This window comes from Anopheles nili, chromosome 3 (genome assembly GCF_943737925.1).
Source record: "Anopheles nili chromosome 3, idAnoNiliSN_F5_01, whole genome shotgun sequence".
Taxonomy (NCBI): Eukaryota; Metazoa; Arthropoda; class Insecta; order Diptera; family Culicidae; genus Anopheles; species Anopheles nili.
Window position 1 is genome coordinate 34,263,099 of NC_071292.1, and position 13,263 is coordinate 34,276,361.

General features: G+C 50.1%; 3 protein-coding genes across 3 annotated transcripts; 2 read left to right on the forward strand and 1 right to left on the reverse strand.

Annotated features, from left to right (window-relative positions):
* The first annotated feature begins 596 nt into the window (after positions 1-596).
* On the forward strand, positions 597-2,152 carry LOC128723572 (zinc carboxypeptidase-like). Its single transcript, XM_053817328.1, has 5 exons — positions 597-889; positions 965-1,346; positions 1,419-1,506; positions 1,589-1,879; positions 1,959-2,152. The coding sequence occupies exons 1-5, from the start codon at positions 597-599 to the stop codon at positions 2,150-2,152; spliced, it is 1,248 nt and encodes a 415-aa protein (XP_053673303.1).
* Positions 2,153-2,174: 22 nt separating this feature from the next.
* LOC128723573 (myosin-VIIa-like) lies at positions 2,175-11,856 on the reverse strand. The gene is made up of 11 exons (XM_053817329.1): positions 11,836-11,856; positions 10,639-10,776; positions 10,436-10,558; positions 9,240-10,358; positions 8,655-9,170; positions 7,704-8,576; positions 5,866-6,060; positions 4,008-5,795; positions 3,816-3,931; positions 3,584-3,746; positions 2,175-3,513 (listed from the first exon to the last, which is right to left on the reverse strand). Exons 1-11 carry the CDS (start codon positions 11,854-11,856, stop codon positions 2,227-2,229), a joined length of 6,339 nt encoding a protein of 2,112 aa, XP_053673304.1. The 3' UTR covers positions 2,175-2,226.
* A 732-nt stretch (positions 11,857-12,588) lies between these two features.
* On the forward strand, positions 12,589-13,233 carry LOC128724125 (inosine triphosphate pyrophosphatase). The gene is made up of 2 exons (XM_053817889.1): positions 12,589-12,826; positions 12,905-13,233. The coding sequence occupies exons 1-2, from the start codon at positions 12,589-12,591 to the stop codon at positions 13,231-13,233; spliced, it is 567 nt and encodes a 188-aa protein (XP_053673864.1).
* Positions 13,234-13,263: the final 30 nt, after the last annotated feature.

Sequence of the window (13,263 nt, forward strand, 5' to 3'; positions counted from 1 at the left end):
CTTATCTGGTGCAAAATTTGCATTGATTATGTCACTGATAGCAGCGTATGGTTTTTGGCCGTGGTGTTTACTAACGAACCGAACGCAACCGTAAACGAGGATTCACATTCGTACGTACGATGACACTGCAAAGAAACCGCCCGAATAACAGCTGATAAGCGTCCGGTGGAGTGTTTTTCTCGATCACTTCGGCATCAATCCGAAACAAGGGGCCAAAGCGCTTTTAAAACGATTGCCCTGAATTGTATAGAAATTGTTCCAATCAAGGATTCAACGGAGTGGTACTCATCCGCTCGGTTAGATACATCTTATCTGACGGAATTTCCATCACCCCCGATAAGATCCTGGTGTATTATCTCCCTTTGTCCGTCGCATTGTTTGCAATGATTGGTTTTGGTTTGCGTCACTAAACCCTTTCCAGGCGCTTCTGAAAACGCGAAAGATTTGTTTTCTTCCGTGTGCTGCTTAATCCCGAAAACTCTTCTTCGCCAAAAGCAAATTCGCGCCCGATAGCACGAGTTCCTATAAAAGCTGCTTTATCAAACACTTTTACCACCAATTGCCGATAGAATTGAGCTCGGTAGTACACCAGAAGGATGTGGATTAAGCTGACGTTCCTGGCGCTGGTGGCGTTCGCCTCCAGCGGATCGGCCGAACAGGCCCGATTCGACAACTACCGCGTGTACGAGGTGTCCATCGAGACCGACCGCCAGCTGCAGGCATTGCAGCACCTCGAGCTCAATCCCGATGGCTACAGCTTCTGGGAGTCACCGGTGCAGACCAACATGCGCCTCAGCATGGTTGTGCCGCCGCACAAGTTCGCGCACTTTGAGGAGATTATGACCGCTCTGGAGATGAAGACGCGCTTGCAGATCGAGGATTTCCAGAAGTACGTCACATGTAAAGGACACGCTAGTCCTGCGGCACCACATTACTCATCACTGTAACGTTCTTCTGTCTCTAGAGTGATCGATAATGAGCGACCGGCACGAAGGGCCCGGGCCACCCTGGACTGGACCGATTACTACACCGTCGAGGAAATCTACGCCTGGATGGATCAGATCGTCGCCCAGAATCCGACCATCCTTTCCGGAACGGTGTACGGTAAGTCGTTCGAGGGACGTGACCTGAAGGCCATCAAGCTGTCGCAAAAGGCCGGCAATCCCGGTATCTTCATCGAGGCCAACATTCACGCTCGCGAATGGATTTCGTCCGCCACGGCTACGTGGCTGTTGAACGAGCTGCTGACGTCCAGCAATCCTGCCGTGCAGGATCTGGCTCAGAACTACGATTGGTACTTCATCATGATCGCCAACCCGGATGGTTTGGCTTACACCAAGACGACCGTAAGTAGAACGATCTGCCATTCCGAACGCAAGCGCGTCTATGCTAATCCACAACCACTTGTCCACCGGTAGAACCGTCAATGGCGCAAGACCCGTCAACCGGTGAATGATCTCTGCGTCGGTACCGATCCCAACCGCAACTTTGACTACTTCTGGATGAGTACGTAACGGCCAAACACTAAACAATTGCAGATCATTCACCTCCTTTTACTCTTTTTTTTTTGATGCGCTCTTCTCGGCAGATGGTGGCGCTTCTTCCGTGCCCTGCTCGGACACCTTCGCTGGCTTGGCGCCATTCTCCGAGCCTGAAACGAAAGCCATGGCTGACTACTACGCAACCATCGCCAACAACCTCAACATCCAGTTCTCGTTCCACTCGTACGGCCAGTACCTGCTGACACCGTTCGGATACTCTGGAGCTCCGCTCCCGTCGAACAATGCTGATCTGCAGCAGATCGCCGCTGTTACGGCTGCAGCCATCCAGGCTACCTACGGTACCCGGTACACCTACGGCAACAGTGCTAGCGTGTTGTGTAAGTCTGCTCAATCATGCTTAGTTCCCTTGGTGAGTGGAATCACAAACTACACGTTTCTTTCCAACTACTCCGACAGACACCACTTCCGGTAGCACGGTCGACTACTTCGTCGGAGTTCACGGAACGCGTCTGGGCTACACCTTCGAGTTCCGCGACACCGGAGCGACTGGATTCGTGCTCCCGGCCAACCAGATCATCCCCAACGGTCAGGAAACGCTGAACGGAATCATTGCCTTTGTCGCCGAAGCCAAGTCGCTGGGATACGTGTAAACGGTTTATTACCCTACCCAACCGAAGCGCACCAATAAATTTTTACACTATTTGCGTACACCTAATGCCTAATCCTAGTTGCTCTGTGCGTGCACCTTAAACTGACGTATGTACGATGCCAGCAGCTCATCCATCTTGTATCCCTGTTTTGTCTCGAGCAGCAGCTTCGTTGATCCCATCATGTTGCCGAACTTGATGTGGAAGAACGTGTTGCCCGAGCTCCAGAAACTTAGCTCCGTGTAACTGTAGCTGTTCAACACCTCCTTCGAATGTGGATCGATCAGATGGAACCCGAGCCGATTGATGGCTATCAGCAGCGTTGGTGGCAGGTTCTGATCGGTCGCTTGCTTGGCGACGAAGAACGTCGACCCGAACATCGGGAACTGCTGCACGATTTTCAAGAACGCTAGCTTTGCCTCCCCTACGGTTATGCCGCTGAGTGCTTCGATTCTGGCCACAATGTCCCGCCGCCAGTGGTCGGCCTTTTGCAGCCGCTCCACATCCTTAGCCACCAGCAGGGGCATGAACTCGGGGAACGTTTTGCTCAGCAGCGCCTGGTCCGAGACCTCGAACTGCGCCCAAAATATGTACGCCGCCAAATCCACCGCCTGTTCCTTCGTGAGCTGATAGTAGCCCTGCAGTAGCTTGGGGACCTCCTGGTGGAAATGGAATATGTCGTCCGCGTTACGATCGCGCCCCGGCACCGTGCCGATCCAGAGCTTCTTCATGAAGAACAGCTGGTACTCGCACTGGATGCGATTGTCGTTCGATCGCGACGGGTGCGTGTCGCGCAGCCACTCGAGCAGTTCAAATATGAAGTCAAACAAAAAGTATTCCTCCGGCACCGAGAGTACCTTATCCATCACCTTAATGAAGAGGCTAAAGCCGTCGCTTGACTTTAACTCCAGCCGGCGGGCAATCGTTTGTATCAGGTCCTTCGTCTTAGTGGACGACTCTATCTGGAACGCTTCGTCCGTGTCATCGGGGAAGTACACCTTGTGGTAGATCTCCACCGTACGGTAACGGATAGCTTCGACCTCCACGATGTACGGCGGATACTTCCGACAGCCCACCTTAACCGTCTTCTGCAACCGTTGCAAACAGTCCACTGCGATGGGATGCTTACGCGTGCGCAAAAACACAAACAGCTCCTTCAACAGCGCTTGGCTGGGGAGCATCACGCCGGTAGCAAGCCACAGCAAATCCCAACCTCGCTCCTCGCTGATCTGGATCTTGTTCTCAGTCAACTGCCGCATAATCTGACAGTACACCTCATCCCGCAGCACGTCGTCGTTCATCGCCGGGCCAAATATCTTGCCCACATCGATCTGCTCGCGGCTCTTCGGCAAATCGCCCATGTACTAATGGAAAGCGCGAAAGCAAAACAAGCGAATTAATAAGCGCGCGGAGAGTCCCTCCCAGATTGTGTACCTTTAGAATCCAGGTGAAAATCACCATTGCGGCGTCAAATTTGGCACGATCTTTCTGGAGACGATCGAGAAGAGGCGCTTTCATCGGATCTCGGGTGTGCTTCCACAGTTCCTCGATCGTCGACTTGCGCACACTGTTGATGCTTGTGGCTGACGACACGATTCTGCGAAGGATACATCCATTTATAAGTACGCAACCTGTCAGCCATCTTTGGACTGTGATGCAAACTTACGCAATGGGAGCCCTAAAGTGCTCAGCCGCATACCGCTGAAGTGTGTGCATCTTCTTCCGCTGAATCGTGTTATACATCGGACCGGCGTGACTCTTCGCTTTCAGGGCTTTATCCTTCTGCAATGAGTGAGAAGAGACACAGCCGTTTTTAAACGCACCCATGGAGCGACATAATAAACCCTAGCAGCTGTACCTTGTAGAAACTTAACACCACACCCGAAGGTGGCAAGATCGTCGGCAGGATGTAGATTGACTCCGTTGGGAAGTATCCCGCCTTTCCGTTGCACTCTCCGTAGCCCCAGGTAGTGTCTTCGGCCATGATCGATTCCCCGGTGAAGCCCTGTCCCAACGAGATGAGGTCACCCTTCACAAGCGTCAGCACCGTGTCGTCCGAGGTGTCCGATTTGTAGGGCTGAACAGCCACGGCGAAGATGCTTCTCTTCTTCAACCCGTCTATGATGGAGTTCACCAGCTCGGACACAACTCCGGCGTCGAACGTTTTGAAGCTAAACTCTTCTCCCTGAATCGTGCCCAAATACAGAGTGCCCACCTCCGATTCGGCGTCTTCCTCGCAGCTTATATGGACCACCTCAGGGTAGGACAATTCCACCAGCACCTGCTCCTGCTCGTCGACGAAAAACAACCCAGACCAGTTGATCGCGATGATTACGCTCGGTGACGGTAGCGACGGGCCGCTCGATTGAACGGCCTCGAAAAACCGCGAAAACATCATTCCCCACGTGATCTTGGCGAACAGCACGATGTCTTCCTTGGCGGCTCCTCGCTGAAGGAACTCCTTCACGCAGCGGCTCTTCCTGAAGGCGGTCTCTACCATCTGCGCCCAGCGTGGAGCTGTTTCCGGTCGCAGGACACTTTTCGGGATGAAATCCTTCAACCGCTCCTGCAACGTTTTGGTGTTCAGCTCACTCCCATACTCGGCGTAGTACTGCAGCGCGGCCAACATTGCTAGATCCTTATCCGAATTGCTGACCAGTTCGCCTAGGTTAAGTCCACGCACAATTTGCGCATAGATCAACCCCGTAGCGACGGGATCGATCGCAGGATCATGCCACGGAGCGAACAGCTCCTTACGGAAGAAGATTTTCCAAGCCGCCGTACGTTCACCGAGACCTTGCTCCTTCGCGTACTGCTCGCAGTTCGATATGGCGTCCATCAGGAACTCGCGTCCACTCTGCAGCGATAGCACCTTGTCCTGCATGGTGACGAATATCGAAAACCCAAATCGATCCTGTAGTCCCACGAGATCAGCCAGCTTCTCGCACAGCTCACCGGCCGTCGTTGCCGAGTCCGTCTCGACGGTGCGGTTCGTCCCGTCCATCAGGATCACTCCGACGTGGATGGGCTTTTTCGTTTTGGTCGCTTGCAGCTCCAACAGCGACGGTGGCTGGCGCCGAGTGCCATTCTTAAGCGTCCGATCGAGACGATGCTCGCAGTACGGCGCGTACAGTTCCGGACCATCGCGGATAAACGAACGGAGATACTTCGCGAACCGGTCCGATGGCGGGAAACACCCGACGCAGAGCGACAACAGTATCCATCCCTTGGCGTGGGAGGTGGACGTCGGGTTGTTGGTCAGCTGCTTGCAAATTTGACAGTATATCTCATCCCGCAGGTTTTTGTTCAGGATGCCATGTCCAATGATAAAGTGCAGCTTGTCCAGGTTGTTGCTGCGGCTGTTCAGGAACTCCTGATAGTCGGTGATCTCCTCGTTGTTCTCCATGAGCGACTTGAGCTCGCTTGGGATTTTAGACTTCTTCTTGAGCGTGCGGTGGATCAACTTGCGATCCTGCTCGGACAACGTCTCCTGGAACGTCTGGAAATCCTTCGTTTTTGCAAAGTTGCGCCCCAAAGTGGCGGTAATGCGCTGCATCACCGGTTTGTGCTTCGATTCGTCGCTGTCGTCCTCGTACTTGGCGTCCGCCATGTCTCCCATGAACCGAAGGATGGTAATCCATAGTGCCTGAAAGGTGATTGAAGGGAAAAAGGCAACATCAGCACATGGTAGTTCAACGAGTTATACGAGTCCATACCTGAGCGGATATTATATCGGCTGTGCCGAAGAGATCTAGCAGGGACGATTTGAGCTTACGCTTGCTGAACTGATAAGACGCACTGTTGGCAAAGTAGGTGGCCGCAAATTTGGAAAAGTTATAGTCCGACAAATCCTCGCGATAAGGAACCTCCGCTACCGGCGCTTCTTTTATATTTTCCACCTGATCAGCACCCTGTGGGAACAAAGAAACGATAAAATCAACCCATTTGCAGTGGTAATAGTATACTCCATGTCAAAGAAAAACTAACATGAAACATTCAATTTGTTGAACGTTCACTAGCTAGTGGATGGTATTATTGCTGAACCATTGGTATAGTTTTTTTTTTTGTTTTCGTAATAAACATTAATAAGCATGCAAATAAAATCGAACCTCCAACAGTGAACGTGTCGATTCCCGAACAGGTGACCCCTGTAGATGACTCAGAATGATCGGCGGATGAGTTTACGTTACTGTAGCGTAAAAAGCTGTGCTTGTGTATGAGGTGTTCGTGTCATCGATGTTGAAAAACCAAAAACAGTGCGTGCTCGTTGTTTGGTGTGATGTTGTACATTCGTGTAGGTTTTGTGCCAGGTTGAAATTGGTTTTATGAGCTTATGCTATCGTTTACGGTATCTACAGAATTTACAACAGTCGTTCCGGAGTCGTAAAAAAATGAATGACGCTACAAATTGGTATGCGGAAATGAAACCTACAACAAAAATTGCGTGTGTATCCAAGCACCCACATACGTGTTTTTGTTGGTATTCACAACTGAAATGTGTGGCCGTGTGTCTACACCTATGATGTGTCCTTGCTGATCAATCATCGTCTGTTTATAAATTCGGCTTTGACCATATCTTGATATCTTGACGGGAGTGTAGGAGTTGTCATGTAATGTAAGCTAAGGGCTTAAAATCTAACCGATAAGAACTGATATCGTAGTTACTCGTCAAACGTCGTGGACGTTGGAATCAACCAGTGGTTGGCTCCAGTGATCAGTCCCGACTTGGCTTTCATGCATGCACTTGAGGAATCGTTTTGCAACGTTATCCATCTTCCTCTGTTCTACGGTTGTCGCATCGGAATCTACAATTAGCATGTGTGTTACTAATTCAAATGATTGATCGTTAGGAGGGGGTGCATTATCGCTACGAAGGCCGTATTCCAATTTTACTACTGACGAACTGAATGCCTATTCACTGTATATACAAACATCTTATGTCCATCAAAGTTTCTAGTACTAGGTGTGTAACGTTATCCATCTTCCTCGGTCGTACGGTTGTCGCATTAAAACATAAAATTAGCACATAAAGATATATTCAAAAGATTGATCACAAAAAAGGGTGTACTTTTATCATTTGGAAGGTTGTACTCCACTTTTACTACTGATGATTTTTAACGCCTTTTCATTGTATGTACAAACTTCAAACTACAACTTAAGTGCATCGAATCTACTAGTACTAGGTGTGTTCGAGCGGGGTGTATGGGTGGAGATTAGATGTGTCGGTATTTTAATTCACTAAACATTAGCTAACTGCCCTTTGCCAATTGGTTGCTGCTATGAGTGTGCTTGTTTTTATTGTGCATGCCATTTCGAGAGCGTGCTGTTCGATAGCTACACGGGGTAATGCAGCTGTGTATCACCCCAGCGTTGCAGGTGGGTTGTGTTGTAGGAGAGCATTATTATTGGAACGTGTGCATGAGATTTCCATCCACACCCTTCCTTGTTATAGCCTAGATGATTCGTAGTAGTTAACCGGGCGTGAAAGCAGCTTGGTGGGAATGATCTTTTTGTTACGACTCTTCTCCTCGAAATACAGGCGCATTTTGCTTACGGCTAGCGAAGGGTTCCGTTTCGGTACCGGCTCGGGGCTCGTAGTACCTTCCAGAAACCCGAACACGTCATCCACGATCTTGTTGTCCTCTTCGGCGTTTATGATGGGCTGCGGCAGGATCCTGGCCGCCTTGCGCGACTCTTCCTGGGACGCTAGCTCGCGATTCAGCTCGTCCACGCGCAGCCAGTAATTGTGCTCCGAATCCTCTCGCCAACGCGAGTTGCCTGATTTCCGGAACAGCATCTCTTCGTTGCGCTTCATAGCGATGATTTCATTCATTCGTCGTGCCTTGTACGTGATCTTGTCTTGCAGGTTGCGGCGGGTCAAATATCCCCGGCACTGAGCTTGCAGTTGTACAATCGCCTCTCGTAACCGTCCAAAAGCGTACGTTTGGGTTCGCGACTTAAGCACGGCCTGCAGCCGCCGATAACCGTTGCGCATCGCGAGGAAATCCGCCCGATAGCCTCTGGCTCTCCAATGCTTTTGTATGGTTATTGCCGCCTGCCGATAGCGACGTAGCATCCTCCAGAACAACACTCTTCGGAAGGCTCGCTGGATCAGAACAACGTAGTGAAGGTAAACCCGCGAGCGTTCGGTTTCGAGCAGATAATCGTGGCTTTCCTTGAGAAACACCTTCGTCATACCGAACTGATAATCATCTGGTATGGAGACCAACACCTTCCGGCATATGTCCTTTGTTGCCTGAACGCAATCGACCTTGTGCGCTGGGCCAATGCCATTACCGAGATGGCGATAGCGATCAACAAATTCGCGGTAGGTGTGCCTAATCGCATATCCCGCTTTTCTGATTTTGGCCGTCTCCATCATACCGGAATATCGCAGCTGTCTCACGCACAGTGCCTTATCAATGATCTGTCGTAAGGAAATAAGCGAAAAATTATGTATCATCTGACACAACGACAAAGAGTTGTGATGGTCACGCTTACTCACATTAGGTTTTTTAACATCATTTGGCTTGATACACCGTATGAAGTACGGATGGCACATGCTAAGTGTTCGCATCAAAGAATCGAGCGAATTGCGAAACTGCAGCGATAGCGTTATTGAGCGTTTGGACGTGTCTAATGAATTATCGGATCCGAATAGTGCCACCAGATACTCATTGCTACTCTTTGTCACCAGTTCCTTCAGATCGGCACTGAACGAATCGCGGTTCTTCTCCAGAAATCCCTCCACGCGATAGTACACAGGGCCTGCGAAGTGCTGCACACCAAAAGCTGGATCCTTGTCGTACTTTGGCTTAACGTATGCCGGTTTTGAACCGTGCGTCGTGTGAAGCTTCGACAGCATAGTCAGGTCGGTTCCCTTTGGGAAGCGCGTTTCTTCGTCGATCAGCGACATAAGGTTCAACGATTTCATACCTATCATATCTAGGACCTCCTGATTGTCGATAAACTCAATGTTAGTCCAATTGATGCCTTCTCTGGCGTACTCGGCTTGCTCCATCTAAAACCAAACCCAAGATGTTATTGTGTACTCTTTAGCTCTAGTTGCGTCGACCGCACGTTAACTGACCTTGAATATGTGCTTCACGAAGAATTGCTGCAAGTTCTCATTCGCATAGTTGATACACAGCTGCTCGAAGCTGTTTACCTCGAACTGTTCGAACCCGAATATGTCCAACACTCCGATCGAGAGCCGTCCTTTGGGTGACGATTTGTAGATCGCTTTGTTGATCTTGTCCACGATCATGATGAACAGCTTGCCGTAGATCGCTTTCACGAACGCATCCCTGGCCTCAAGCGCTTGATCCTTGGAGAGATGCGAAACCACGCGCTCTCCGTGGGCGATAATCGTTCTGCGTGTTAGCGCACTCATTAGCAGAGGCTTCGCGACGCCAAGTAACACTGCAACTCGGCCCACATTAAGCGTGTCGGAAATTTCCACCGCGTCAATGTTCTGCACGACAGTCGCCTTGTACTTGATGTTACCCATGTGCAGAATGGCAGCCAGCAAGCTGAGGATGGATTGGATCTCTTGATCCTCGAACGCAAGCACCTTCATCGCGGCCCGAACATCCGCAAACTCCTTCGCATCATTTCTGCCCTCACACAGCAAAGTTTGGCCACTCGTCAGGTAGGCGTACGACTTTGGTGCATCCTCCAGATCCAGCCGCTTGCGTTCTTCCTTTGTCATACCGGCCAGCATCGAGTAGAAAATGTGATAATTCCGCTCGCCTTTGTTCTGTCCCACGATGCGAGACTTTTCCAGCAAGTACTGTTCGATCCGGGCTCCACCGATCACGCCATCACTTGTGAAATGTACATCGATGTATTTGCCAAATCGCGAGGAGTTGTCATTTCGACGCGTCTTCGCATTCCCGAACGCCTCCAGGATCGGATTGGATTCGATGATCTGCTGCTCGATCCACGAGTGCTTTCCGCTCGTTGCCGCCAGATACTGCAGGATCAGCTTGGTGCTCTCCGTTTTTCCGGCCCCAGACTCACCGCTAATAACGATACATTGGTCGCGTTTTTCGCGCTTCATCTCCTGGTACGCGCTGTCACCGATCGCGAAGATATGTGGTGGCAGTTCACCCAGCTTCCGATCGCGGTACTGGTTAATCTCGTTGTTCGTGTAGATTGGCAGGATTTCGTAGGGATTTATTGCGACCAGCATACTGCCCGTGTATGTCTGCCAATGGAGAGATAACAATCATTTAGAAACAACCACCCATTAGCGGCCTCCGTATGGTTTTCTGATTGACCTACATAAATTTGCTTCTGGCGAAAGCGAACATTCAGATTGCGCAGTATCGCGTACTCCTGCAGATCGCCGAGCGTTATCATGTCCTGCACCGTGTTCTGTGACGTCACGTGCATCGCCTTGATTATCTGTGAATGAATGGAATGCAAAGAACGATTAAAGCGATAGCCAAAAAGATAGATCGATTTGTCGAATGATGAATGCTTACCTCGGCGTCCTTAACCCATAACTCTGTTCCATCGTCAGTGACCACGAGTGTACGGCCTTCGTGCGTGCGAAGAACGCGCCCAGCGTACGGTAACTCAAACTCGCTGGTTTGTTTGGGTTGTAGCCAAACCAATTCACCCTAAAGGGAATGGAGAACATAACATTTTATCACACGGCCGATATCACCATCGATGCATTTGTCACATAGCAGGATGTGCTGGGTATCAATTAGATCACCGATTGGGTACAATCTCCTAAAACCTGAATGAGAATGAAACATCAGGCTTCCCGGAACTACGTAATCTAATCTGTCTATCGTTCGATTAAAAGGCATCCGGAATCCGTTCCTATTTGATTTGATTTCACACGATTCTACAATCATCTCCGGTGTGGGCGTATCTCCGGTGTGTTTGAACGGGGTTTGAATGTGGTCCTGTGCAGTTTAGCAAAGGATTAGCTCACATTGATCACTGATTAACGCACAATAACGCGAAACAGTGTCAAATAGATTACATATCTTCTTGCTGTTTTCGAAGAATTTCCGCAATTTTGTGGAATTTATGTAAGCGTCCACATTGTCTTATCGATCGATGAAGATTACCAGATTCTCAAACGAAGCTTGGGCGACTATCACATTTCACTCTAAATATGGAACGGTTTCACGCTTCATAGGTTCCATGGCCAATTGATAACACAAGATCCTATCAGCCTTCGATTTCAGCACAATTACAGTTCTGTGTGTTCCGGTTTCATCTTCTCACGCCCATCGTAACATAATTAATGGACACCTCCAACGCCAATCAGTGGCAGCAGTTTCTCCTCACCCATCGCGCCAGCGTGTCCTATCAAAGTGACACACAACTAGGGCACATCGTTTGGCACCATGCGCACCAACTGTCCCACACGGAGCACAATCAAAATCAACAGCCACTTATCATTTACCATCGGCGCTGAGGCTCCTATCGCAGGGCGCAAATGTGTTGCGACCCGTTGTCGGTCCCGTCATCAGCAACTAAGATACTCATCCACCCACCCACTCGCAACCACCGGTGCTGACGAAACGGATGTTCCGTGGCACGTTTGATTGTTTGAGTGGCGCAAAGTGGTGTGTACTTATCCTTCTTCGCAAGCTCCTCTTATCGATGACAAATCCCAGAGGAATGCGTTGAGGTTAGCCGGCCAGGTTATATCTACTTACATGTTTCTCCTTTGGATCCATCGTGACATTCGAATTTTACGAGGTTTTCTCAGCTTGTCATCGAAATTACTTATCCGTGTGTTAAATCAGTGCAACGTCACCATGCGTTTTGTCGTTTTTCTTCGCTTAGCTCGAAACTATTCGTCGGAAGAAAACACAGAAAACACGGTCCAGCACACAGGAATTGCGCCTTTCCAAACCACGCCGAACGACTGTTGGCAAGCGTTTTGATGCACCTTGTATTAAATCCACGGATCACCGATAATTCGCCCACTGCTGCGAATAAACGCTGTGGTTGAACAAGGTACGACCGCAGAACGGTTACCTTCCACCGTCGGTACCTGTCACACTGGCACTGGCCTCAATCGATGGCAGGTGAGTCAACGTCGTCGAGATTCGTTTCATATCTCGGGTTCCCGTTATCAATTACCGCCTGTCGTTATCTACCCGTGCCAGACGATAAAAAGCCCCGTGCAATAAAAGTTCGATTTCGAGCAACAGTATGCACAATTCGGTCGGCATTTGGTACGATATTTCCACCGTACAAACAACACTGTTTACCGTGGTAGTGCTGCGGTAGGTGAGTGATTTCAATTGTGCATTCAATGCTTTTTGGCTGATTTTCCGTGATCGCTAAATTGCGCCAAATTGCTGGAAAACATGGACAGCTCGATCACAGCTGTCATTGTGCGGTCCCACGACAGCTGGCAGCACTGTCATCATCGCTCAAAAACAAACACCGCGGCGGGAATTATGGCCAGACCGATATCGTTCGTTACGGGAAATGCTAAGAAACTCGAGGAAGTGCGAGCCATTCTCGGGTCGCGGTTTTCACGGGAAATTGTCGCTGTGAAACTGGACCTACCGGAGCTGCAGGGCGAAGTGGACGATATCTGCCGGCGCAAGTGCCTGGAAGCGGCCCGTCAAGTGAAGGGCCCAGTGATGGTGGAAGACACATGTTTGTGCTTCAACGCGCTGAAAGGACTACCCGGTGAGTGTGAGGTATACATCATGGACAGATGGGCACGCAATTAACGAGCGTCTTTTGGGTTCGTTTCATCTGCCGCAGGTCCATACATCAAGTGGTTCCTCGATAAGTTAGGCCCCGAAGGGTTGCATAAGCTGCTCGACGGCTGGGAAGACAAATCGGCCCAGGCGGTGTGCACGTTCGCGTACACTAACGAACCGGACGGTGAAGTGATCCTGTTTCAGGGACGCACCGATGGCGATATAGTGGCACCACGTGGACCGCGAGATTTCGGCTGGGATCCCGTCTTTCGGCCAAAGGGATACGAGCAAACGTACGCCGAGTTGCCGAAGGAGAAGAAAAACGAAATCTCACATCGATTCCGAGCGTTAGATAAGCTGAGGGATTACTTTGCCAAAGAAGCCAACTAGTCGGAGGAGAAAATAAAATCATACGAACAA

What these genes read in the sequence shown, in the direction of transcription:
- LOC128724125 (XM_053817889.1), top strand. Translation starts at nt 12,589, where the DNA reads ATGGCCAGACCGATATCGTTCGTTACGGGAAATGCTAAGAAACTCGAG. An exon ending in CGCGCTGAAAGGACTACCCG is followed by an intron (nt 12,827 to 12,904) that starts GTGAGTGTGAGG and finishes CATCTGCCGCAG; the next exon opens with GTCCATACATCAAGTGGTTC.
- LOC128723573 (XM_053817329.1), bottom strand. Translation starts at nt 11,856, where the DNA reads ATGGATCCAAAGGAGAAACAT. An exon ending in TTCGCCAGAAGCAAATTTAT is followed by an intron (nt 10,359 to 10,435) that starts GTAGGTCAATCA and finishes CTCCATTGGCAG; the next exon opens with ACATACACGGGCAGTATGCT. An exon ending in CACTTTAGGGCTCCCATTGC is followed by an intron (nt 3,747 to 3,815) that starts GTAAGTTTGCAT and finishes TATCCTTCGCAG; the next exon opens with AATCGTGTCGTCAGCCACAA.
- LOC128723572 (XM_053817328.1), top strand. Translation starts at nt 597, where the DNA reads ATGTGGATTAAGCTGACGTTCCTGGCGCTGGTGGCGTTCGCCTCCAGC. An exon ending in CAGATCGAGGATTTCCAGAA is followed by an intron (nt 890 to 964) that starts GTACGTCACATG and finishes TTCTGTCTCTAG; the next exon opens with AGTGATCGATAATGAGCGAC. An exon ending in CTTTGACTACTTCTGGATGA is followed by an intron (nt 1,507 to 1,588) that starts GTACGTAACGGC and finishes TCTTCTCGGCAG; the next exon opens with ATGGTGGCGCTTCTTCCGTG.